The following is a 27,833-nucleotide window of genomic DNA, read 5'->3' on the forward strand; positions in this document are numbered from 1 at the left end:
GGGTGCGAGATAGATTAGCGACCACAAAGGCCGCACTTCGATGGGGGTGAAACATAAAAAAAAAGAAAAAAACACCCGTGAACCAAGATATCTGTGCGCATTGAAGAATCCCAAGCGGTCACAATCTTGATACGCACACCACAGCGTATCTTAAAATAATATCTTGTTTGGCACATGAAAGTCTAGCAATTATCGATGTTGAACAGACACCTTCATTTAGGCCAACACAGGCAAGCAAGAAAAATTGAAACCGTGTGTTAGGCAAACTAAACAACGAGTAAAAATCAAAGATATTTAATACTTTTCTGGCAAGGTATAAATTATGATGTTTCTTAGCCATGGCAGCCAGTGAGAAAAACACTTACCGCATCGGCTGACTCCAGATAACTACGCTTTGAGTAGTTCGCTGCTTTGTTCCTAACAAGAACCCCGTATTTTGCACAAATTAAGTTAAACAGAGGCATGTCGGCATCGAGTGTTTATCGCTAGAATACCTTCTATAACAGCTCAGAGGCGTAGGTGAACGTGGCCCCGCACAAGTCTTGTGAACAAGGCAGCTTTCCTTTACACGCAACTGTTTACAAAAAAAAAAAAAAAAAGAAGACTGCCTGCCTACCCTATCATTTACTTCACCCGGTGGCATCAGATGGAGTTTGATGGTGGTGGTTAACTGGATGGAGGCATGGAAAGTTTGTTAGTTTCGACATGCATGAGTCAAGGCTCAACGAGCCAGACAAAAAAAGTTTACATACGCCGTATGTTGCATAATACGCTTGTTTTATATTTGGCAAAACGCCGTTTAAACTCCACTGTTTGGCCCTTGTTTTCAATGGCTGCTGTGTTCACTATAGAATAAATATAGCAGACACGCACCATTCAGTTCAGAAGCGAGCCCAGACAGGAGAGCGACAGGAGAGCGAGAGCAGAATTTCACTCGCCTGGCAGCTTAGATGCAACGACGCCTCCTCTTTTTACATACTCCCTTTTTTTATATATTGTTGCACTTGAATACGCAGTAGTACCGCCAGTGCCCTCTAGTTTTTTTATAGCGATGCACGCACGCACCGCCTCTACCAGCCGCCACTCTCGTCTGCAGGAGCAGCTAAGAAGTGCGCACTCTCATTGCCAGGGTAGTCGTAGACACTCCAGCGCTGGTTCCCTATAAGTACCCACAGCAGTAAGCGGACCGACGGCGCGTGGTTTTGTTACTTTATCTGGTCGATCGCGTGTGGCGAGTGCCCTGACCTAATCTTACACCGTGGTTTAAAATTAGGGTCTGCATTGGATTAATTGATGATGCAAACTGCAAGCAGATATTCAAGGTGGCCTCCGTTTCTCGCTAAAATTTGCGCAACTGAGAAACCTTCGAGAGCAGGTAGGGAATTTTGGCGCAGCGTGGGGCAATTTCAGCAAATTTTATGGTTTTGGCGCAGCTCGGTGCAAGAATGGGGAATTGTATCAAGAGGGCTCAGCCCCTGCAGTGGTAACCCTGCTGCACGTTTGGCGGGACTTACAATGTTGCCATCAAAGATTGGTTGCCGATGTATGAACAGGCCAGCAAGAACCATCGTTGGGATGACACACTTGTGTTGGTGAAAATCCAATTCTACCTTAAAGAAACGGCCAAAAAAGGTGGTTCGAGAATCATGTAGCAGATATTGGCAGCTGGGATGCATGCAAAGAAAACATGCGTGCCCTAGCTGTTTGGCAACTCAAATGATAGAGAGAGAGCAGCCAACAAAAAGCTGGCCTCTCAGGTTCAAACATCCATGGAATTATACCTGTCCTATGTAAAAGACATGCTCACCCTTTGCACAAAGCAGATGGCAGCATACAGGAGTCTGGAAAAGTGGCGCATATCTTGAAAGGTATAGGAGATGATGCATTAAACCTCCTGATCTGCAAGACCTGTGACACAGTAGATGCAATCATTCATGAGCACCAGCGTTTCGAGATCACCAAAAGCCGCCGTAGGAAAAGCCACTGCTGCCCAGGTGGCACACCTAAAATTTACATGATGTGCCGCTCTGGCGAGTAGGCTCAAAGGCAGCCAGTAATACAAAGCCGCTTTGAGGTGTACTACGGCAACATTTCAACGTGCTGTTGTACACTTTGCGCGCTGAGACGCAAGGTGAACGACATGGCGGTGACTGACCTTCACACGTTTATATGCACATACATACCCCATAAAGTGGATCAGGGGATATTCACCATAGTAGCTAAATTAGTAGGGCATCGGACGCATTATTCGAAGACCGCAGGTTCAGTCCCTGCCCACGGCAATTTATGTTTTTGTCCACTTCTTTTTCTTCACAATTACAATACAAATACTTCTCGTAACATCCCCTATACTTTCCTTGGCATAACTGTCTGTCATTTCTCATTATATTGTGTCCTTCACTTCTCATTATATTGTGTATAACAAAAAAAAACTAGCCCTGAAATTTACCTTAATGACCTTCACTCATAGCGAGGGTCTCGCTTTCGCAGACTTACTGCCTTCATGTGGCGTGGAAGAGATTATTGGTCAGCTGCCAGCTCATAATAAGATCATGTGCTTTGAGACACCAACAGGCAAATAATGAGCGACCCACACTCGCTTCAATGGCAACAGGTAGCACTGACTCATGCTCCCTCATTTAAATATGCAAACATGCCCCATAAAGTGGACAGGGGGATAGCCACCGTGGTGGCTCGGTTGGTAGAGCATTGGTCACATTATTCGAAGGTTGCAGGTTCGGTCTCTCTCCGCGACAAGTTGTCTTTTGGTCCACTTTTTTTTTTTTTTTTTCAAAGTTGCATTTCAATAACAGCGGAACCCCGATTATATGACACTGAGGGGACCACACAAAACTGTCGTATAATCCGAACACCGCATACTAAGAAAACTACAATTTTAGGCACTGACAATATGCCTTGCCTAAAAAACGGGTACAGACCACCTGAATAAGCCCACGGCATGACCTTGTGCCTCTGCAAGGAACGTAGATTCAATTATTCTTGACAGTGGCAGCTAGTGGCAGCATTACATGATTAGAGAAGGTGCGACCGAACCCTTACTCTCAATTTGATAAAAAAAATCGAATCCAACGCGCATTTTTCTACTGATAAAAAAAGTCTAACCCCAGCATGCACAAACGCTCCTCGACTTGACTTTCACCCTTCACTTGACAGAGTTGAACACTGTGCCACTGCTCCACTGAAAATGACGCTGTGCTACTCAAGAATTGCAGCAGATTATCGCAGATATGCAGTGACTTGCCGTGCCTATGGAAGGCGCTCCCGTCGGCTTTCTCAAGTGAAGGTGAAGCGTTCAGTGAAGGGACGTTCTAGAATACGGGGGTGAAAATTGCCTGCATGTGAAAACGAAATTGAAACCACGTTGGCAACAGCCTCCTCTCAGAAGAGTCAGACACGGTGACATTGCTATAACGAAATGGTGACAAACCACGAGTTTGCTGTCTTCATTCGTGACTGTGAGCATTATAATTTGGTGGCTTGTGATGTGCAACTTGTGATGTCCCACTGTTATTATGAACGTTGACGTCCAGTGAAAGTAATCTTGCAAGGCGAAAACAGCTGCATCAAGCTTTTGTGTGCGGGCAAGCGTGTGATCACAAATGCAACAAAGGCAGGAGATCAGCTGCATGCGGTGCTGTTAACTGGAAAAAGTTTACAAGGGCAAAAAATGTGACCCCCCTCTCCTCCAGCTTGTCTCTGTCGATTTGCATCCACGGATCCCGATCCGTGCTAGCGTACTCAAATACTGATCTCACATTGGAAAGATATAGTAGAGCCCTTGCTTTTACGGAAAAATTGCTCGGCATTCCTTTTCAGATATCCCAGCAACCGAGATACTTTGGCGACAACATAGTCACTGTGTTGTGTCCATGATAAATCGGCGTAAAGAGCATTCCCAAATATTTAAATTCGCGCACGGAGAGTAGCTGTGTTCCATTAATATTATGAATACTTTAAAACTGTCGAGCTCTTTTTTTAGAAAACCACATATGTATCGTTTTTTCTAACGTTCACTGTCATATGCCAATCTATGTACCAATGTGCAATCCAATCTATATCACCTTGTAAAATTATGCAATTTTGTAAAATTATGCAATCGCTTTAGTCATGAATCACTCTATACAACATGCAGTAATCTGTACACAAATATTATCGGTGATGTAGTTCACAAAAATCGAGAAGAGCAAAGGACCAAGCACTAACCCTTGAGGCACCCCTGATGTAACGAAAGCCTCACCTGACTTTTTACTATTAATTATAACTTTTAAGCACCTTCACTACAAATAATTTTTAATCCATCTAATCATAGTGGTCTCAATACCATACCATGACAACTTTTCAATTATTGTGTCATAATGTACAACATCAAATGCCTTCTGGAAATCTAAAAATATGCAGTCAACGGTGCCGCCTTTGTCGTACAATGCACTTGAGGGGTCATGAGTTAACTCTGTCAGTTGTGCGACACAGGAAAGTCCACGGTGGAAGCCCTGTTGGCAGTTGTTTAACAGCGAGTTATTTAGATGCTTCATTGTGCTTGAGAAGAGTATATGTTCCAACACTTTGTATTTATAAGCACTATAAAAACACTATAATAGCTCTTCTTACATTCTAATTCGTGCCCATATGTCGAAATGGCACGACAGGAATGCAAGAACCAAATAGGCAATTTTCTCAAACTGCAGCTGGGCAATGTGGCCTCTGTTTCTCGCTAAAGCTAGCGCAACTGAGAAAATTTTGAGGCTGGTCTGGCCTTTTGGTGCAGCATGGAGCAATTTCAGCAAACTTCATGGTTTTGGCGCAGCTCAGCACAAAAGGGAGGAATTTCATCTAATCAGCCCAGCTGTGGCACTCCTGCATTCGTTTATTCTTTTTCTAATATTTTCAGTATTTTGACATTCTGTTAGGACAATATTGCTGCATGGTCCTGCAAAATTCGAATGAAAAAGGTCTTCCTGTGGTTGCTACACTTTTCCTTGTCTAAAAGTTTGCTAATTCACCAGGGCCTTTGTTACAAACTTCTCTTACAAGTACAACCTATAAGGTTGTAGTTACTTACGTTCTTTCTGCAACCTCTGTAGTGCATTTTTCCGTTCATTCGCATCCAGATACCACACTGTGATCGCAAACCTGCACAGAAGAAATATTCCAAGTTTATGCTTCCAGTCCTGCACACCAAGAGATTAAGCAACATAAAACAGGTTAAAACTATTGAACAACTCCCTGCAGCAATAAAGAGATGCAAGGAGTCCCCAGTGTTTGTCACAGCGGTGGGCAGAGTTCAGTTCAATTCATAATTGATTTTAAGACGGGAATAAATATCATCACAAGTGGGTAATTTCAGTTTGCCTAAGCCCTTCAAGCTTTTGAGGACTAGCTTTTCTGACGTGTGGGTTATCACCAGAAGCACGGATAGAACAGACACAGAACCTATGGAAGCCTTTATGCTAGCAAAAGAGATGGCGTGTATTGGTGACACTTTCGTAGCGCTGCATAAACACGAGGAAAAGTTCATTGAGCATGGGTTATCGACCCCCATTCACATGGACATGTTTTCTGAGCACACTCTAAGAAATTATATATATATCATACAGTCGAACCCCACTACAATGAAACTGGTCGGGGAGCAGAAAAATTATCCTTACAGTGAAATTGAATAAAATATAGCCGACCTAAGCTAGCAAAACATGGAAACTTTTATTACCAAAATTCGAGAAGGCTCAGTTGCTTCCTTTTTTTTTCCCCCCAGAAGCATCTAGATATAATTCTCACACATGCATAGCGACACCATGTTGAAAAGCACGCTGAAACAACGGCCACAACGGCTTTCGTGAATGAACCTGACAGTTGCCGGCGTGGTATGTGGCGTGACTTATGCCTTATTCTATGCTATACTTATCCTTCACTAGTAGCTTGTCTTGTTGATAATGCAGACGAACTGCCACTCTGATGAGTGATTACACAGGCCAAGCATGAAAGTTACCATATGCACTGGCATCGAAAAAGGCATCGTTCCGCGATTGCACCCAGCAGCAGCATGTAGGAAACTAAACTTCAGCTTCGGATTATCTGCAGCCCAAAAGTAAGCCAGAGGTAAAAGCAGGGCAGTCTCATTGCCATCACTATTGAGCAATGGTGGCCTCTATGCTTAGTAAATGGCGGCGGCTCCTGGTAGTGCTAATGCACATTTTAGACTTGTAGATGTATTTTTAAGTTCTGAAAACGAATGAAAATGTTCAAGAATCTATTTAGTGCGTGGCATTAAATGTCTGAGCCTAGCATTGCATCGTCAAATTTCGTTGAAGAGGAACGGCGGAAGAAAAAGTTCTTGTTGTGGCGAGAATATTTATGCATTGACTCTTATAGACTACTGATGAGGAACCGAGAATTTTTCGTTGAAGCAGCATACATTGTAGCAGGCTTTGACTGTACATGTGCATGCATGTCTGCAAATCAATCGGTTGCTGATCATGCTCTGTTCCGTGTCCTCTCTTGTGATTGTGTTTTTTGGCACCTTAAAATTAATTATGCATATACAGTAGAATCTCTATGATACGAATTCGAAAGAAGCACTAAATATTTGTATCATCCCAAATTCATATGAACAAAAACAAGATACAGGTGATCATGAAGATCAGCGATAACATTATTGTGATCAACTACTTGCTGAAAAAGTCCACAATGTTCTTTTGCACTTTTTTTGCTTTCACCATCATTTAAAAACTTAATGACGACATTGTTAAATTTCAAGTCTTTTGGATCAGCTGAACACTGGTCGATAAAAAGCAAAATTTTTATGTTTCTTGCTGGCATTTTCCGGTCCGAAGTTGTTAGAAACTCGCGGAAAAGATCTGATGTCATTCATACTTTTTTATTTCTTCTGTACAAGCAAGGCAAACTCCTGCCAATCGAAAGCACCTTGGCTGTTTCGATTTGCCCATGACAATAAGCTGTATGTTTTCAGAGCCGTCGGCATTTACCCAAAAAAGCACGGTGACACCCTGGCAAGCCTGCTCCTTCACACACAGGCTTCTCTCCGTCTGAAGGTTGAAGAAGAGTCCCGCCTCCTCACCATTGAATGTCACACGGTGCGTAGTCCAAAATCAGAGCCGGCAGTGTGTTGAGCCAGTAGTTCCCCTGTGACTCGTCCACTTTCTTCGCTTCACCGCTGACAACTCTGTAAACTAATCCGTGCCGCTCTTTGAAATGATGCAGCCATGCGCCGTAAGCTTGGAAGTTGTCAATGCCAAGAGAAAGCCCTACGTTGTTCGCCTTTTTACGTAGCACCTTGCCGTCCAGGTTGACGCCAGCTGCCGTCACTTCACGAAACCACGTAAGCAGAACGTCTTCCAGCTTTACGTGTGCAGCCGTCTTCACCTGCTTCCTGTTCACACCGAAGTGCTGGGAATTTTTCAAGATTACTTCTTGCTGCCCAACAATAGTGCAGAAAGTTGACAGTGCTATGCCTAACTCTTTCATCAACTTCTCAGAAAAGTCTTCGTCGACCTTCCTGTAAAATTTGATTTCTTCCTTAAAAAAAAGGGCCTTCAGTTTCCTAGACATAACGAATGCTTCGGTCTTCCAGAAACTCTCAAAGATGATACGAACACAGCAAGATGATACGAACACAGCAGTTGGAGCAGCGAAACTGGCATTTATGAGAACCCCCACACCACGTAAAAATGGCATTGCAATCAAAAAGCAGAAAAAAAAAGGCCAATGAGCTGCCTGGAAAGGGCTGATGTACCTTGTCGGGCACGTGACCGAGGCAAAAAAGGCCACGCATGCCTGTCACCCAAGGAGGAAGGAAAGAACTCCTTCCTCCGCACCTGTCGCCGCTCTTCCCCTCGCAGACACGTTTCCCAAGCCGCGCCTGAGTGGTCGTCCTTTTCTCATGGGTGACATGCGGGGGGGGGGGGGGGGGCAGGGGCGCGGAGAGCAGGCGAGGAGAGAATGCAATGCTTCTTCGCTGTTTGCACCGCTGGGGCAGCGCAAGAGGTGAAGAAAAGTGGAGTCGTGTCGCTCATGCGAAATGGCCATTCGCGCGTTCATATCATCTGCGGCGGCTGGGGAAACTGTTTGTATATGACCGAATGACGGCCTATCTTACGTAATGTAGACCATCCGAAACAACCTTAAAAACCGTATCATCGTGAAATTCACATCAACTGTAATTGTATCATGGAGATTCTACTGTAGTTAATTTCCTACTCCTCGACTAGCTTCTACACTAGCTATGGAGGGAAGATGTTGAGGTTCGGAATGGGCGCCCCTTGATGACTCGAGTGCTTGCTTGGTGGCAAGCGCGAAGGGAGAGCCGTTATCCGGTGAAGGGTGTCTGCCCAGTACCAAGCCCAAACTTTCCCTCTCGTTTTCACATCCAAACACACTCTTTTCAGCCTTAGGTCGAACAAAGGGTCTCCACTCAAGCCAATCACGCGTGGGGGCTTATATAATCACCGCCGATTGCATGAACACTTTCATGATGTACACTGCATTGGTAAAAACCAGGTTACCAAATACAACACGCAAAGGGATAGATTCTCAGCGTGTCACACTCTCTCCCATGCCAGGCTGTGTGTCTGCTAACCTTCATCCGTAGCCGTTCTCACCTTCGAGCTCCATCAGTTCTCTCATTAAACGTCGCTTTATAGAAGCCTCCTTGAGCGCAGTGAGTACACCTTCAGACCCTGTACGCTGACCAGGAGTGCATGCGACGGCGAGGCACCCTGCCATCCTAACAACACTCAATAATGACGTATAACTGGAGAGAACAAACTTGTCTGCATGCCTCAACTATATTGTCACAGCCTCGTGATGTGGCTGAAGGCAGGAGACTGGATGGTCGAATAATAAACTGTTTATTCGGGCCTAACTTGTGGCCACATAAAAGGAAAGTCAGATTACAACAAGACACTGGCACTGATAGGAGCGAGGAAAACGTCGACATTTATACACTTGCCATGGAGTGTTCTAGCGTTATTGCTAATGGCGCCGTAGTTTCCAGAATAATCTGTAATGTTCACGAAGTCGTCGTAATCTTAACAAAATGATCTAATACAGCCTCGAAGCTTTTCGAACGTCGTAGGCACAGTTTGCACTGAACGTAGTGTAAAAGGGTGATAACAAAACTTGATGAAAGAAACATGGCATTGCCTCCCCCCCTTCCCCTGAAAAAGGCATCGTCCCGATGCTTCAATAGAAGATAAAAGCGCAACATTAATGCAAGAAAGCACAAGTAAAAAATGATCTAAAAAACAGCGATAACAACAACAACAACAAAATACACTATTTCAGTTCGTAAATGATCACGAAACGGCTTGAGGCGCCCGATATGGACGACTTCCAGTCGTGATCGCCGTCGTTGAGAGTTCGTAATGCCGTCGGGGACAACCTCGTAGTCGAGTGGACTGAGACGTCGTGCTACCCTGTATGGTCCGAAGTGCCGTCGCAGAAGTTTTTCATCGAGTCCACGTCGGTGTATCAGCATCCGTACCCAAACTTGTTGACTGTGCTGGTGTTCCACGAAGCGTCGCCGAAGATTGTAATGTTGGAAATCTGTCATCTGCCGATTCGTGATGTGCAAGTGGGCGAGTTGACGAGCTTCTTCAGCCCGCTAAAGATAAAGGGTGACGTCAAGGCTTTCGTCAGCGACGTTGGGCAGCATTGCGTCGAGCGTCGTTCGCTGCGTTCCTTCCGTAAACCAAATTGCACGGTTGCATTTGCATCGTCTCCTGTACGGCCGTGTTGTATGCGAAGGTGACGTATGAAAGGATGGCGTCCCACGTCTTGTGTTCGACATTGACGTACATGGCCAGCATGTCGGCGATTGTCTTGTTTAGCCGCTTGGTGAGACCATTTGTCTGTGGGTGGTAGGCAGTGGTGGCTTGTCTGGCTATGTCTAAAGATCGCTTGAGTCAGTTGAGCAGTAAGTACCGTATTTCTATAGGTGATGACAACCTCTAGGACACCATGGCAAAGGACAATGTTTTCAATGAAGAGCTTGGCTATCTCTTCGGCGGTACCTTTCGGTAGGGCCTGTTTTGGCGTAGCGGGTGAGGTAGTGAGTAGCTACGACAATCCATTTGTTTGCCGAATTTGATGTTGTAAACGGCCCCAGTAGGTCCATCTCGATTTGTTGGAACGGTCGGCGAGGTGGTTCGATCGTATGAAGAAAGCCTGCTAGCCTTGTCGGTGGTGTCTTTCGTTGTTGACAGTCACAGCAGGTCCTGACGTAGCGAGTGACGTTGGCGAAAAGTCGTGGCCAGTAGTACTTGTATTCTCGCGAGCAAACAGAAAACACCAAGGTGTCCTGCCGTCGGGTCGTCGTGTAGGGCCTCAAGTACTTCTGGTCTCATTATTGAAGGAACCACGAGGAGGTGGTCAGCTCGAAGGGGCGAGAAGTTCTTGTTTAAGATAATTCAGTTTCCCAAAAAGAACGACTTTAGTCCTCTCTTGAAAAAGACGTCTGGAACAGTAGTGCTGTTACCCTCGAGCTATTCCACAAGACTTCTGAGTTCCGGGTCAGCTCGCTGTTGCTCAGCGAAGTCATCGACAGTTATTGTTCCTAAGAAGCTGTCTTCATCCAAGTCGTCGGGCGGTGGTGGTTCAACGGGGGCACGAGACAAGCAGCCGGCGTCGGTGTGTTTTCTTCCAGACTTGTAGACGACGGTCACATCGAATTCTTGAAATCTGAGGCACTACTGTGAGAGGTGACACAAAAAATCTTTCAAGTTAGCTAGCCAATACAAGGCGTGGTGATCGCTCACAACTTTAGAAGGCCTGTTGTAGAGGTAGGGGCAATACTTTGACAATGGCCAGATGATGGCAAGGCACTCCTTTTCTGTTGTGGAATAGTTGGCTTAGGCCTTTGATAGCGACCGGCTAGTATAACTGATAACCCTTTTCATGCTGCCAGTCCTCTGCACAAGAACGGCGCCGAGTTCTATGCGGCTTGCGTCGGTGTGTACCTCTGTTTCAGCATGTTCATCGAAATGTGCAAGTATCGGTGGTGTCTGGAGACGTCGTTTAAGTTCTTGAAATGCTTCCCACCTGAAATCTATGCTGGTTTTCGTGAGGTGAGCTAGTGGCTCAGCGATCTGTGAAAAACGTTTGAAAAAACGCCTGTAGTAGACGCACAATCCGAGGAATCGGCAGACAGCCTTCTTGTAAATGGGCTACGGGAAATCAGCGATGGTGGATGTTATCCGCGGGTCGGGACGGACTCCGGGCTTATCACGTGTCCCAGAAACAACAGCTCCTCGTTCGCAAAGCGGCACTTTTCTGGCTTCAGTGTTACTCCAGATGTGTTGATAGCTTGAAATACCGCTTCAGCGCCGGAGATGCTCGTCAAAGCTGGAGGAAAATGCGACGTCATCCAAGTACACGAGGCAAGTCTGCCATTTCAATACAGCCAGTACATGTAGTGTCCATAACATGCGGGAACGTTGTAGGCACTGTGCAAAGACCAAATGGCATGACCTTGAACTCGAAGAAGCCACCTTGTGTGATAAAGACCACCTTCTCTTGATCTCTCTCGAAAAACCTCAATTTGCAAATAGCCCGTTCTGAGGTCTATCGAAGAAAAGTACTACGTGCTGTGAAGTCAGTCCAGTGCGTCGTGGTACACGTCCTTCTTTGCGATTTTGTTCAGGCGGCGGTAATCGAAGCAAAAACGTATATCCCGTCCTTCTTCACTAGTACCACAAGTGACACCCTAGGACTCTTGGATGGCTGAATGATGTCGTCGCTTAGCAATTCGTCGACTTGTTTCTTCACGGCGTCGCGTTCGCGCATCGAGACTCGGTACGGGCTTTGTCGAACTGGTCGGGCACTTTCTTCTGTTATGATGCGATGTTTCGCGACTGGGGTTTGTCGAATTCGTGATGATGATGGGAAGCAGTCTTTGAAAAGCATGAGCAGAGACTTGAGCTGGTCTTGCTTTGCGAAAGGCTTGGGTGGACATCGATATCTGGTTGGGCACCTCGATTTGTTGAAGCAACATCGCCAGCATCGGAGAAAGCGAATGAATTCCTGGCCTCCACTAATTTGTCGATTGGGGCGACCGCCATACCACAGTTGAGGTGCCTATATGTGGCTATATGTGCCTATATTCGTGGCTGAAGTTCGTCAGCAGGACCTTTGCTTCGCCATCACGCAGCCCAGTTATGCCTCTTGCGATGTAAATCTGGCGGTTCAGAAGAAGGTGCTGATCGTCTTCCACGACGCCTTCAAAGTTTTCGGCTTTTTTGGTGCCAATCGAAACGACGACGCTGGAGAAAGGCGGCACGGTGACCTCCTCTTCTAGCACATGCAATGCATGATTCCTTGGAGCTGTAGGGGTTGGTAGTGTGTTTTCTGAGGTTAGAGTGATTGATTCAGACCCTAGGTCAATGATAGTGCAGTGTTCATTTAGAAAGTCCATTTCAAATATTACATCCCTAGAGCAATTTTGTAAGATTACAAAGCATGCAGGATGAGTCTGGTTATTGATGGTGATTCTCGCAGCGCACACTCCAGTCGGCGTTAATAAGCGACCTCGAGCGGTCCGGATTTCGGGGCCTAGCCATGCACTCCTCAACTTCGTTGCGAAAGACCCACTAACAAGAGAATTGCCGACCTCAGTATCGACGAAAACAAGGACGAGGTTGCCGTCAAATATTACGTCGAGGTCGCTGGTTCGTCGTCCTGCATTGCGGTTGGGTCGTGGCGTCGGGTCACGGCTACATCTATTTGCTCCCCTGCTTCCACATTGCGTCATGACGTCTTTTGCAGGCTGTGAAGGTTCGATGCCAAGACCCTTTTTGTCTTGCGGCGGGTGTTTTCGATCCCATTGCGGCGGGGTCTTCGTCGGCGGTGGAGGATCTTTGGTATTTCGTCGTACAGCAACCGCACCTCCATAGGTTGCTGCTCTTAGTTATCAGAGAAAGGGCTCGAAGATCGGCCCCGAACAGAGCTAGTGTACTACCCGGGGTGCGGTGAGGCGTAGCGGCCTGGCAACGGCAAACGATAAGGTCATCAGGGTGTCGACTGCGCTCCCGCGAGGTAGTCGGCGATGTCATGCGGTGGTTCACCTCGTTGTCGAAGCCCCGTAGACCAATCTGTTGGTACTGGTATCGGCTGTAGGTGTGCCCGGCCTCGCTGCAGTGGTAGCAGAGCGGGCGGTTGTCAGGCGCCCGCCAAACGTCAGTTTTCCTTGGCGCACTGCACTGGCCCGCTGGCGAATGGTAGGACGTCGGTGGTGGTGGCGGCGGCGGTGGCGTCTGGCGTCAGAAGTGTGATGGGGCGGCGTTTTGGCGTGGGCATGAAGCAGGGGCGTGATGGCGGGCTGCAGCAACATAGCTCATGGCTTGTGGCTCAAGCTGCGCTGGTTCGGGTATCCGAAAAAAGTGCTGGACTTCCTGCTGTACAAGGTCGGCGAGCGGGTCGATGGGATGCTGTGAGGCCGGCAACATTTTACGCAGCTCTTCCCGTACAATCGCTCATGTCGTTTCGCAAAGGTTATCAGCGCTGAGAGTATGAAGAGCTTGGTTGTCTTCCATCTTTCACCGATTGTACTGGCGGGTTCGCATTTCCAACGTATTCTCGATTGCTTTTGTTTCCGACAGAATTTCCTGAACGGTCTTCGGGGGGTTTCGGATCAGTCCAGCGAAGAGTTCTTGCTTGACCCCTCGCATGAGAAAATGAACTTTTTGCCCTAGAGCATGTCAGGGTCAGAATGGTGAAAAAGTCAGATCATTTCTTCCAGCAAGATTGTTAGATTTTCATTTGGGAGTTGCACTCTCATTTCCAGCAGCGTCGTGGCTCTTTCCTTGCGGGCGATGCTCCTGAACCTATCCAAAAATACACGGCGGAACAGATCCCATGTTTGAAGGGCAGACTACCGATTGTCAACCAGGTCCTGGCGGCATCCTCCAAATAAAAGTAGATGCGGCGTAGCTTTTCTTTTGTGTCCCAGTGGTTCAGGGCGGCCGCCCGGTCGTAGGTCTCCAGCCAGGTCTTTGGATCTTCAAACAGTGACCCACGGATAAATCGGTGGTTTCCTTGGCTGCTGCATCACGATCGCGGGCTGTGGCACAGCACTTGCCATCGTTGCCGCGGTCGGTGTCATGGTCTTGGTCTTCTGAGTCTGGTCTGGTAAAAGCCCGTACTCTGGTGGCAGACCTTGTTGCCTGCGGCTACCTCGCTGCTCATTAGTGGAGCCTTCTTCACGGCATGGGCTGGGTTCACGGCTTGACGGAGGCGTCCAGTACATGGAAGAAACAGCACTTCCACCAGATGTTATGGGGTCGTGACGTGGTTTAATGGAGCACACTGCAAGTTGAATAATAAACTGTTTATTCGGGCAAACCTGTGCCCAGTAAACAGAGAGTCAGATTACAGCAGCAGTCTTGCAATGATAGCGACGAGCAGAGCATCAGCCGTCGATCAACTGACAAGCGGCAAAGCGTGTCGGCATTTATACCCTTGCCATCAAATATTCTAGCACTTTCGCTAGCAGCGACGTAGCTTCCCGAAAAATCTGTGACGTTTCCGAAGTGAGTGTAATCTTAATTAAAAGATCTACTAAAGCATTGAAGCTTGAAGCTTCTTGAACATCGTAGGCGCAGTTTGCGCTGAACGTAGCATAACGGGGTAATCACAAAACTTGAGGAAAAGAATGTGGCAATATCATCATCATCATCAGCCTGACTACGTCCACTGCAGGACAAAGGCCTCTCCCATGTTCCACCAGTTAACCCGGTCCTGTGCTTGCTGCTGCCAATTTATACCCGCAAACTTCTTAATCTCATCTGCCCCCCTAATCCTCTGTCTCCCGCTAACCCGCTTGCCTTCTCTGGGAATCCAGTCAGTTACCACCCTTAACGACTAGCGGTTATCCTGTCTACGCGCTACATGCCCGGCCCATGTCCATTTCTTCTTCTTGATTTCAGCTATGATATCCTTAACCCCCATTTGTTCCCTAATCCACTCTGCTCTCTTCTTGTCTCTTAAGGTTACACCTACCATCTTTCTTTCCATTGCTCACCGCATCGTCCTCAATTTAAGCTGAACCCTCTTTGTTCTTTGTAAGTCTCCAGGTTTCTGCTGCATAGCTAAGTACCGGCAGGATACAGCTGTTATATACCTTTCTCTTGAGGGATAGTGGCAATCTACCTGTCATAATTGGAGAGTGCTTGCCAAATGTGCTCCACCCCATTCTTATTCTTGTAGTTACTTCAATCTCGTGGTTCGGCTCTGCGGTTATTACCTGCCCTAAGTAGACATAGTCTTTTACAACTTGAAGTGCACTATTATCTATCTCGAAGCGCTGCTCTTTTGCGAGGTTGTTGTACATTACTTTCGTTTTCTGCAGATTCATTTTAAGACCCACCTTCCTGCTCTCCTTGTCTAACTCCGTAATCATGAGTTGCAATTCGTCCCCTGAGTTACTTAGCAATGCAATGTCATCGGCGAAACGCAGGTTACTGAGGTACTCTCCATTAACTCTTATCCCTAACTGTTCCCATTCTAGGCTTCTGAAAACCTCCTGTAAGCATGCGGTAAATAGCATTGGGGAGATTGTGTCCCCCTGCCTTACACCCTTCTTGATTGGTATTCTGCTGCTTTCTTTATGAAGCACTATGATAGCAGTTGATCCCCTGTAGATTTCTTCCAGGATGTTTATATATACTTCATAGACGCCCTGATTCCGCACTATCTGCATGACGGCTGATATTTCTACTGAATCAAACGCCTTCTCGTAACCTATGAAGGCTACGTATAATGGTTGGTTATATTCTGAGCCATTCTCTATTACCTGATTGATAGTATGAACGTGGTCGATTGTTGAGTAGCCTGTTCGAAATCCTGCTTGTTCCTTTGGTTGATTGAATTCTAATGTTTTCTTTACTCTGTTAGCAATTACTTTTCTAAATAACTTGTATACTACAGAAAACAATCTAAACGGCCTATAGTTCTTCAAGTCCTTGTCATCTCCTTTCTTATGTATTAAGATGATGTTAGCGTTCTTCCAAGACTCTGGTACTCTTCCCGTCAGGAGACACCTCGTAAATAGGGTGGCAAGTTTTTCTAACACAATCTGTCCGCCAACTTTCAGCACATCTGATGTTACCTGATCCTCACCAGCAGCTTTGCCTCTTAGCATGCTCTCCAAAGCTTTTCTGACTTCTATCATTACTGGTGGGGTGTCATATGGGTTACTGCTACTTCTTATAGTATTAAAGTCGTGGTTGTCCCGGCTACTACACAGATCTCTGTAAAACTCCTCCGCTATTTTAACTATCCTATCTATATTGGTAGTTATTTTGCCTTCTTTGTCCCTTAGTGCATACATCCGATTTTTGCCTATCCCAAGTTTCCTCTTCACTGCTTTGACGCTTCTTCTGTTTTTCAGAGCCTGTTCTATTCTCTCCATGTTATACCTTTTTACGTCGGATACCTTACGCCTATTAATCAACTTCGAAATGTCTGATAGTTCTATTTTGTTTGTTGTACTTTAGACTTTCATGATTTGATGCTTCTTAATGAGATTCTTCGTTTCCTGGGAAAGCTTGCCAGTGTCCTGCCTGACTACCCTGCCTGCAACTTGCACTGTACACTCCGTAATGATTATGCTTCTTAATGAGATTCTTCGTTTCCTGGGAAAGCTTGCCAGTTGCCTGCCCGACTACCCTGCCTGCAACTTGCACTGTACACTCCGTAATGATTATCATTCATTGTATCTACGCTAAGGTTAGTTTCCTCACTAAGAGCCGAGTACCTGTTCTGAAACGAGACTCTGAATTCCTGTACTTTCTCTCTCAGTGCTAGCTCATTGATTGGCTTCTTGCATATCAGTTTCTGCCTTTCCTTTCTCAAGTCTAGGCGAATTCGAGACCGTACCATTCTATGGTCACTGCATCGTACCTTGCCAACCACTTCCACATCCTGCAAAATGCCTGGGTGTGCACTCATTATAAAGTCTATTTCGTCCTCATTTTCGCCATTAGGGCTCCCCCATGTCCACTTGCGGTTTCCTCGTTTTCGGTAAAAGGTATTCAAAATCCGTAAATTCTTGCGTTCTGCGAATTCTACTAGTAGCTCTCCTCTGGCGTTTCTAGTACCGATGCCATAATCTCCTAATGCCTCGTCTTCAGCCTGCTTCTTCCCTTCGCATTAAAGTATCCCATCAGTATTGTATACTGTGTTTTTACCTTACTCATTGCTGATTCCACGTCTTCATAGAAGCTTTCAACTGAAGCGTCATCATGGCTGGATGTAGGCACGTAAACCTGTACTACCTTCATCTTGTATCTCTTATTCAGTTTAATTACGGTACCTACCACCCTTTCATTAATGCTATAGTATTCCTCTATGTTGCCAGCTATGTTTCTGTTGAACCCCACTCCCAGTACTCTTCTGTTAGCCAAGCCTCGATAGCAAAGGATGTGCCCATTTTGTAGCACCGTATAGGCCTCATCTGTCCTTCTAACCTCACTGATCCCTATTATATCCCATTTAACACCCTCTAGCTCCCCGAATAGTACAGCTAGACTTCCCTCACTAGATAAGGTTCTAGCATTGAACGTTGCCAAGTTAAGGTTCCAATAGCGGCCTGTCCGGATCCAGAGATTCGTAGCACCCTCTGCTGCGTTGCAGATCTGACCGCCGCCGTGGTCAGTTGCTTCGAAGCTGCTGGGGACTGAGGGCCGTGAGTTATTTGACGTATGCATGTGGAAGGTAGTGGCCAGATACCGCACCAAGGTGGCCAATCCTTCTCTGGTGAGGGAGTGCGTTCCCGGCGGTGGTTACAGGTGAGGCCGCACCCCAGGCCTCGTAATGCAGTTCCATGACCACGCGGATTTTTTTTTTATCCTGTAGGGAACTGCGCGGCACCGGGATTTCAGCCACAGACCTTTTGCATGCGAGGCGGATGCTCTAACCACTACGCCATTGCTGCCATTGCGGCAATATACATAGGTACAAAACATTAAACCCACCTAATTCGTGCATAGTGAACATGAGCACTGCTATTTCAATAAAAGTAGTATTCTGAATTACCCCACTGAGCAAACAATGATGTCCACATTACCATTTGCCGTGCCGACAGAATCCTTAGACAGACACTGCGAATTCAAATGTGGCTCGGACAAGATGGCGACCTTAAAATACGGGAGATTCATAAAACTGGGGAATAGGAATGGGGAAGGAAAAACTAATGCACAAGGTTTTCTCTTTTTTTTGGGGGGGGGGGAAACAGAAATGTCATTTGCTGCTCCAAATGATTGCAAAATGACAAATGAGTGACCTAGACATTTTTATTGTTAATCACAATGTCACCACTCTCGTTGACACTGGTGCTGACAATTCTGTCATCAGTGGGCTGTTCGTTGCCAAGCTGAAAAAAGCAAAGACAGCTTAGAATGTACCCAAAATCTGGACAGGTGAAGGCCACCTGATAACACCAGTAGAATTTTGCACAGGCAGAGTTACAATCAACAATCGGACTTATCCTCCGAGTTTTGTTATCCTACAACGGTGCTTCACGGAACTGATTATCACGTGTAAATACGGCAAAAACGCTGGCGCATACCACCGAGCATGGAGAGAGGAAAAAGAAGAGCCCGGTGGCATGGTGGCACGAGGCGCGCTTTTTGGGTTTGGGCCAGGCGCAGTGCAGTTTCGGGCTCCAAGACGAGCGACACATTCTGCTGGGCGAGATGAGTACGAGTACGGAGGACCCCGGAGCTGGGCGAGGTCCAGGGTGGCCGATGCGCCGAGGCTCCAGGTGCCAGCATTCAGGTGACTTGCTGATCTAAGGGCCACTGAGCAGTGCCGAGTCGCACCGAGCGATGTGCCAGGCTGAGACATGGGTTGCTGGCCCATGAGCGTCTGCACCCGAGTTATGCCTGGCAGTGTCCTCGCAGAGGCGAGGAACGTCTGTTAAACTGCCACACTGAAGCTGTGGTGAGCAGCATCCTAGCGCAGCATAGAGAGTGCTGTGCTGGACGTTACTAGCACAGGGAACCGCCCCTGTTAGGTGGTGTTCAAGGCGTTCTTGAAATGGGGCTGGTTCAGGCATCTCTGAGGCGTCGCTGCCACTGGGGCTCTTTGATTTTCAGGCCTCTAGCAGCTCTCTGGCAGCCAGAGCTAGCCAGAGGGTCAGTCAGTTCCGGTTTGGATAGGAAACAGCGTCGTGGTCACGTGTGTGGGGAATCCGAGACAACCCGAAGCTGCCCCAAGATCGCAAAAGCGAACGCTGGTACAGCCAGCGTAAACGTAGACAACTCTACCGTTGTGGCAACAAACGAAACAATGTGCCCCGTGCTTGATGGTTTTTTTATGCATTGTCCGCTTGGAAATACGTAGCTAAACTCGGCGAAAAGCTGAAATAATATCCTAATGCGTACGCATTTGGGGTATAACTTCAAACGCTCGCACGATCACTCGCCGCGTCCGCGAATGAAACATCCAGGTGGCGCACGCCTCCTTGAGAACAATGCGAGGTGAGCTGCTGCGACGCTGATGGCTTAACATGCTCACGTCTTTTTAGTAGTACATATAACAATCACTGCACAACACGACGCGAAAGTGATCTTGTTCCCCAAAGAGCTCGAGGATGTATAGCTGCTCAGCTATCACTGCCAATTTACGTTTTTGCCGAAAGTTTAGACATGCGTAGGTATCGGTACCACGAGTGCGTGTAGTATCTAAAATAAACTTTTCCGTGACACGTTTTTGAGCAGTTTTACGACTTGCGTGGTCCTTTTTTTCAGTCCTAAGTGGCACTTATATGTATATCAGCTTCTTTGATTCTACCTACTTGGTCATAAGCGTACATACTGCTTGGCATTATTACAAAGAGGTGAAAAAAGACATATCCCACAATGAAATAGGCAACGAAACAACCTGTAAATTTCTGAATCCATTTCATTTTTTTTTCGTGCATCATAGCGTATATCATACCACATATGCTGGCCCATAGATCGAAGTGCGCCGTTCGCGACCGTTCGCGACCAGCGAGCATTACAAACTTGAAGACAACAGTCGCGATCTAGGGCCTTCTAGCACTATTGAAGATCGATCGAGTAGTCAAGTTCTAAGACGTTCATGCACGCATACATACAACGGAGGGAGCTATAGTTTGACCACAATCGTCTTCGCTAAGTGCACAGAAAGCAGGCATGGCTTAACAAACTACTACTACGAAAAATAAAATAACACAAATGTTGTCTCAATGCGTGCATACGAACATGTAGTACATACCTTTTGAATCATGTGCACAACGCAGTTCGCAGGCAATAGTTCTCCGCATTGTTCAAGAAGGAAGCTTCACGGGAGACATAACAAAGGCAATAAACAGTAGCTTCGAACAGTTGCTGCCACTCGTAATCGCCTCATCTCGCAAGGCGGAGCAGGTTTTAGAAGATTACGCCATGCGTAATGACAACCGAAGGCGCAGTCCTCAAGCGCCCACATTGCGATCCGTCAAGTCTTCACAAAAATGGCACTGAGCGCGTATTGTACATTTTCGGCATCTCCTAGCCCGAAACCTGCCCATAACCTTCCAGAAAGCTTTCACGAGTAAATTGTCCTAGAAGCATCTGGCCACCTTTGGGCTCCCCGCGGGTCGCCAGAACCGTTCAATCCAAGAAAAACGAACGCCAACCGGAAGTGCACCGCGGGGGACGGACAAAGCGCCCCCCCCCCCCCCCAAAAAAAAAAACGAGCGTGCTCTGGCTGGCTTTGGCAGCCTGCGGGTAGTCAGAAGTGGAAAATCAAAGAGCCCCACTGCTCCAAAGCCATGAGTCTAAGAACTACCAACTGTTCTCCTCGCGTGCTGTGGTGGACGTTCCAACGGCGACCACACCACCGACATCTCTTTCAATTCTTTTTTTTTTGTTATATAAATATTTAAAAACACCTCCTTATCTGTTTCCTGCGCCGTTGCACAATATTAGAAGTGCCAAACAGTCCTAACTATCACAGTGATATTTGGGATGGACTTCTTAAGTTACTATGGTGCCTCGACCTGAAGTCTGAATCAATAGCTGCCACCCTATACAATGCCCGAGGATCACGCATTGAATGTAATAGAGTGTCTATTTACATCTCTGGCTCAGCCTGCTCCCTCTGACGCTCGTCACGTGGTGCTCCCAGTCCCCGCCCCGTGCCGGTTTGCCTGATTGATTCCCCTTTCCCAGTGGAGGCGTGCACGCGACAGCGTTAAATGCGTTCTTCCTCCTCCCATTTCTTCCTCCTCTTTCTTTCATTCCCCCTTCCTCCGCGTGGAGCCGTGTCGGTGCCTTCATATTGAAAGACAGTAACAGCTCCGTGCTTTTCCCTTCACTTTTTTCCTCTCAAGAACCTCTATAGAAGAACAAATCTTCGTGCTGCCTTTCTGCAACGTCATCATTTCCGTCGGCACCATTATTACCATCATCATATCCGTCGCCAGCAAAACAAAGGTAGTGCTGACAAACTTGAGCCACTAATATAGGCACCTCAATGTTGGTACAAGGGTCACCTACATCGACGAATTAGTGGACGATAGCAATGCTTTCACTCTCTTCGATGGTGCCAAATCTGCTAGGACAAATCGAGGTCCCCAACCCGATTTCAGCGTCAAGCCGAGCCTTCCGAAGCATGAGCAAGAACAGCTCAATAATGTGCTCTTGCAATTCAAGAACTGCTTTTCATCACGATGAAGAATGCGACAAACCCCTCTTCCGGAGGCTTGCAGCGATATTGGCGCTAATTTCCTGGGACCCCCTCACCCACTGTGTGATGCGACACCGGAGCGTTTGAGGAAGGCCGCAATGACATCGACAGCGACAACGGTGGACTACATAAGCTCGTCCCCGAAGCACCACCCGTTCAGTGGGCATGGGATGGCAGCAGCGACAATGGTCGCTAAAAACCACTTCTGTCTTTATACCCAGTTGGCCTTCGTCATCGGAACATGCATCCCTGTCTGCGTGGATTGCACCGCGCACGTACCCAAGTCTGGCATGTGTCCTCTTCCGGAGGCTTGCAGCGACATCGGCGCTGATTTCCTGGGACCCCCTCACCCACTGTGTGATGCGACACCGGAGCGTTTGAGGAAGGCCGCAACGACATCGGCAGCGACAACGGTGGACTACATAAGCTCGTCCTCAAAGCACCACCCGTTCAGTGGGCATGAAATGACAGCAGCGACAATGGTCGCTAAAAACCACTTCTGTCTTTTCACCCAGGTTGGTTGTTATTCTATTCACCGTAGAAGATGTAATAACGTATGTTTGCTGCTATTCCCATGCCCACACGTTTCAATGGTTACTGCTGGTGAATGTGTTCATGTTGTGAAATTACTTTTGTTAGGAGGTGACGTTGAATTGAATCTTAGTCCCCCAAACCCAGACACCAAAGTACAGAATAATGCAGTCCTATTAGCTATAGGTCACCTAACGGAGCACCTCGATGAGCGGCACGACAATCTTCTAGCATCCATTGAAATAGTCAAAAATAACCAAAAGGTTCTTGATAACAAAGTGTCCGACCTTACAACACGTTTAGCAAACCTTGAAGAAAAGGTGAATGCTTTGGAAAATGTATCCGAGGGATCGCGTTCGGATTGTTCTGTTTGGATTGCATCAACGGTTCGTAATGAGAATGCTACTCTTCGCGCACGACTTGACGATTACGAAGACCGATCGCGACGAGACAACTTAATCATCCTCGCAATTACTGATGCTGCAGCCGAAACATGGTCAGACACAGAAGCAAAGGTTAGGGCAATTCTTTCAAGTTCCTTCGAGATGCAGCTTTAAGATGATGTGATATCTCGAGCCCACAGGCTAGGAGCATTTGTAACAAACAAGTGCCGCCCTGTTGTTGTACGGTTTGTGTCATTCAAAGTTAGAGATAACATCTTCTCCCAAAAAGCAAAGTTGCGCGGTACGAGCATTAACATTAACGAAGATTTCTGTAAAGCCAGGAAAAAACTAACTGATTTTGGTAAAGCCAGCGGTCAAAAGTATTCGGTAAAATACAACAAGGTTGTTATTAACAAGAAAAGTTATGTGTACTGCCTAGTCACTGATCGTGTCTTGTCTGTTGTTCCAGTTGACGATAACAATAAAAACGGCACTAACCTAAGTCCTCCTAGCTCGTCGGTCCAAGCGTCTTCGTAGCAAAAAACAAATCCACGACGTGGTACTATCAAACACAATTATTCCTTTCTGCTTAGTAATGTGAGAAGTGTAATGGGTAAGCGAGACGCCCTGTCATCTCTGATTGACACCTGTCTTGCAGACGTCGACGTATTGACAGAGACGTGGCTTTCCGCAGAAGTAGACAGCTCCGAAATTCTAAATTGCGAAAAAAAAAAAATACAAGTTTTACCGATGCAATCGTGGATCGCGTTCCGGAGGCGGTGTCCTCATAGCTGTTGCAGGCGATCTGGTTTCATCGCACGTAGCTCTCGTTTGCCCTCTAGAATTAGTGTGCGTTAGTGTTCGCCTACACAATAAAGACTCTCTCGTTTGTGCGTGTTATTGGCCTCCTAATGTACCTGCTGGTTTTTCTTCAGATTTGTACGATGCCCTTAACATGCTTCATGTTCGGTTTCCCACCTCGCATATTATTCTTTTAGGCGATTTTAATTTCCCCGACATCCATAGGAATTTGCCTTGTACCTTACCTGGCTCCAGTAATTCCGAACCGACCTCTTCTATTAATACATGCTTAGAATTTAACCTTAGCCAGTTGGTTAACTCCCCAACCCGTATCACGTCTACTAGTTCTACCATATTAGACCTGGTGTTCACAAATAACCCTGATCTCATCCAGTTTCTGTCAGTCGTGCCAGGTCTCAGCGATCACTCTGCCATTCACTTTCTCGTACCGAAGTTGCTCAACTCCCCAACCCGCATCACGTCTACTAGTTCTACCATATTAGGCCTGGTGTTCACAAATAACCCTGATCTCATCCAGTTTCTGTCAGTCGTGCCAGGTCTCAGCGATCACTCTGCCATTCACTTTCTCGTACTGAACACGCTGTCAAAAATTAGTAAAACGACAAAAATAATCAGAAATTACGGGAGAGCTGACTACATGTTAATTAATGCTGAACTGGAGATAATTTCACAGGAATTTTTTCCAGCTTTCCTGAACACTCGGTAAATGAAAACTGGCTACGTTTTAGAGCTAAAATCGAAGAACTTACCGACCACTTTATACCGCGCCGTAAAACAACCGATAACAATTGGTCTGCTTGGTTCACGCTTACTTTAAGGTGGCTACTTAATAAAAAGAAGCGCATCTTTCGAAGTACAAAGCTCTCGGGCAACATCAAAAAATGAAACGATTATCGTAGTATAGCCGACAAGTATGCACGCGCACTCTCACTTGCCAAGCGCTCATATTTTGAACAAACGTTGCCTTCTTTGTTAGTAAATAATCCTCGTAGATTTTGGCAGGTAATTGATGGAAATAACAAAAAACAAATTGACCTAGTTCCAGGGAGCGAATCATTTATTCCAAGAGAAAATTGTTGCCTAGCTCTTAACAGTGTATTCGCATCTTCATTTGTAAACGTGGCGCCTACCACTGTTCCTAACTTGTCTACTCACAACTACCAGTACACCTTGATTGGGAAGGCATAAGGAAATGAATTGAAAATCTCAAGCCTTCTTTTTCCCCCACAGATGACGGAATTAACGCCAAGTTTCTCAAAAACATCGCATTGTTTTCGTGCTTAATACTGTGCAGAATTTTTTCACAATCTTTGGAATCCAGTACCCTGTCAAACGACTGGAAAGTGGGGAAGGTGGTTCCTCTTCACAAGTCAGGTAACACCAACGATCCCCACAATTATAGACCCATCTCACTAACTAGTGTGCCATGTAAGCTATTAGAACATGTCATTTACCGCAACTTAGTCAAATTTCTTGAGAATAATTCTTTTTTTACTAACTTTCAACATGGTTTTAGAAAAAGTTACTCGTGTGAGACTCAGCTCTTATGCTTTACTAATGATTTGTTCTCTGCTATTGATCGTGGTACTTTTATTGATTGTGTATTCATCGACTTTTCTAAAGCATTTGAAACAGTTTGTCACGAATTACTACTTTTAAAATTAAGTAAACTAAACCTTGACCCACACATCTTAAAATGGATCGAGTGCTTCTTACGTAACCGCGAGCAATTTGTGACTGCTAATGAATGTAACTCTCCTCCTACTGCCGTAACATCAGGCGTGCCTAGAGGCTCTGTTTTGGGCCCCTTACTTTTTTTTAATATATATTAACGATTTCCCTCATAACGTTTCCTCCTCCATTAAGTTATTTGCTGACGACTGTGTTATTTACCGTGAAATTTTGACCTCTAACGACACTGACACCCTGCAATCTGACCTAGACAATATTTCTTCGTGGTGTAATAGTTGGCTAATGAAACTTAACACAAATAAATGCAAATCAATGAGGATAGCTCGTAACCCTTCAAAAGTTGCGTCCCCCTCATACCTACTTAATAACACTCCCCTAAACAATGTTTCTGCTTACAAGTACCTTGGTGTTTCTAACAACCTGTCATGGCAGGCTCACATTGACTACATAACATGCAACGCTAATCAAGCTCTTGGCTATTTACGTCGAAATTTTTCTCTTGCTCCAATTAACCTAAAGCTTCTCCTGTATAAATCATTAGTGCGGCCAAAACTCGAATATGCGTCGTCTATCTGGGATCCTCAAATTCACATGCTCATAGACAACATTGAATCCATTCAGAATCGCTCAGCACGTTTCATATTGTCCAATTACTCTCGAACTGCAAGTGTCACATTAATGAAGGCTCAACTAAATTTGTATAACCTCTCAATACGACGCAAAATTCATGTCTCTGTCTCTTTCATAAGATCTATCACACTAACAGAACCCTCTCTGATTCACTATTTTTTCCACCAGCCTACATATCAGCACGCAATGACCATCAATACAAGGTTGGGGTTCCCTTCTGCCATACGAACCAGCACTTCAACTCTTTCATCCCTAGAATATGTACTGACTGGAACCACCTTCGCGCATCGATCGCTTCAATCACAGACACCAACGCATTCAAATGAATCATTTTTGAAAGTGCATTATAATTTATTCTAATCCAACTGTTTTGTTTTACTTCTTATTGATATTTGTTGTCCCACTCCTCTGTGTAATGCCCAGTGCCTTGAGAGTAAATGAGTAAATAAATAAAATGAAATGAAATGAAACCCTAGTCGCCAAACATCACATTGTAACAGAAGAAGGTGCCCAACCACTTCAACAGAGAGCCCGTACCAAGTTTCGATGTGCAAATGCGGGGCCGTGAAGAAACAAGGGGAGGAAATACTACACAACGACATCATTCAGCCATGCAAGAGTTCATGTATGTCACCTGTGGTAGTAGTGAAAAAAAAAAAAAAAAAAAAGGACGGAACTCTACGTTTCTTGCGTCAATTACTGCCGCCTGAACAAAATCTCTATGAAGGATGTGAACCCTCGCCCACGTATAGATGACACCGTGTATCGACTCAACAGCGTGAAGTACTTTTCGTTGATGGACCTCAAGACCGGCTATTGGCAAATTGAGGCCGATGAAAGAGATTGAAAGAAGACTGCCTTCATCACACAAGATGGCCTCTCGGAGTTCAAGGTCATGCCACGTGGTATTTGCTCAGCGTCTGCCATATTCCAGCGTGTTATGAACACGGTGCTGGTTGAATTAAAATTTCAGACTTGCCTCGTGCATCACCAACAAGCCCACATAGCCACTCTTGCCTCGTCTACTTGCAAGACGTAATTTTCTCGTGCTTCTACAAGCATCTCCAGCGCCTTGAAGCAGTACTTCAAGCTATCAAGACCTCCGAACTCACCCTGCAGCCAGAAAAGTGCCGCTTCGTGTACGAAGAGCTCTTGTTTCTGGGACACGCTATTAGCATTAGCAAGGCCGCCATCGCAGATTTCCTGCCACCTCCCCAACAAGAAGGCAGCATGACAATGCCTAAGACTGTGCGCCTATTTTAGGCGTTTCGTCAGGAGATTCTCACAGATAGCCATTCGCTAACTCACCTCATGTAAACAGACGTCAAATTCAGGTGGGAAACAGCACAAGAGGAAGTGTTTCAGCAACTTGAACGACGCCAGCAAACACCGCTGATACTTGCCTATTTTGATGATTACGGCGAAAAAAAAGTACACACAGAGGCAAGCAACGTGGAACTCGGCGCCGTCCTTGTGCAAAAGACCCACGGCCTGGAAAGAGTCATCAGTTACGCTAGCCGCTCACTTTTCAAGGCTGAGGCCAATAGAAAAGGAGTGCCTTGCCATCTCCTGGGCAGCGCCAAAGTTTCGCCCTCACCTCTACGGCAGGCCCTTCAAAATTCTGAGCGACCACCACGACCTGTGTTGGCTAGCTAATTTGAACAGCCTTTCAGGTCGTCTCGCACAGTGGAGCCTAATACATTAAGAATTGCACATTAGCCTCGTGTACAAGTCCAGAAAGAAACACTCCGACGTCGACTGCCTTTCTCCTGCCCCCGTCGATCCGCCACCACAAAATGACCAAGATGATGAGTGCTTCTTAGGAGGCATAAGTGCCGACGACTTTGTCGAGCGAGAGCAAGCCGACCTGGAACTGAGGGGCCTAGTGGAATACCTCAAGGGCCGGACCACCCTTGTCACACAAATATTCAAGCGACGACTGGCATAATTTTAAAGATGATAGTCTTTCTTGGGGACCTTCGATGCAAAAATTTTTATCTGTCTGTCTGTCTGTCTGTACATTTTGGCTGCTTGTCCACTCTTAACAGCATC

At 46.3% G+C, this 27,833-nt stretch overlaps 1 protein-coding gene across 15 annotated transcripts in view; it reads right to left on the reverse strand.

Moving 5' to 3' along the window:
* LOC119167754 (prolyl hydroxylase EGLN3) overlaps positions 1-27,833 on the reverse strand; it is a 321,255-nt gene that overhangs the window by 105,931 nt on the left and 187,491 nt on the right. For 9 of the 15 annotated variants that reach the window (XR_012883847.1, XM_075865257.1, XM_075865254.1 and 6 more), the window contains one exon: positions 5,081-5,151. Coding sequence is in view for 9 of the 15 variants with exons in the window: in XM_075865257.1 (XP_075721372.1) it covers positions 5,081-5,151 (71 nt within the window). In the remaining 6 variants the exon portion in view is untranslated. Of the gene's footprint in view, positions 1-1,514; positions 1,607-1,807; positions 1,909-1,932; positions 3,354-5,080; positions 5,152-27,833 lie in introns of those variants that run through there. The other 6 variants (XR_012883846.1, XR_005109295.2, XR_005109296.2 and 3 more) reach the window with 3 other exon arrangements.

Source organism: Rhipicephalus microplus, chromosome 6, assembly GCF_043290135.1.
Source record: "Rhipicephalus microplus isolate Deutch F79 chromosome 6, USDA_Rmic, whole genome shotgun sequence".
NCBI lineage: Eukaryota > Metazoa > Arthropoda > Arachnida > Ixodida > Ixodidae > Rhipicephalus > Rhipicephalus microplus.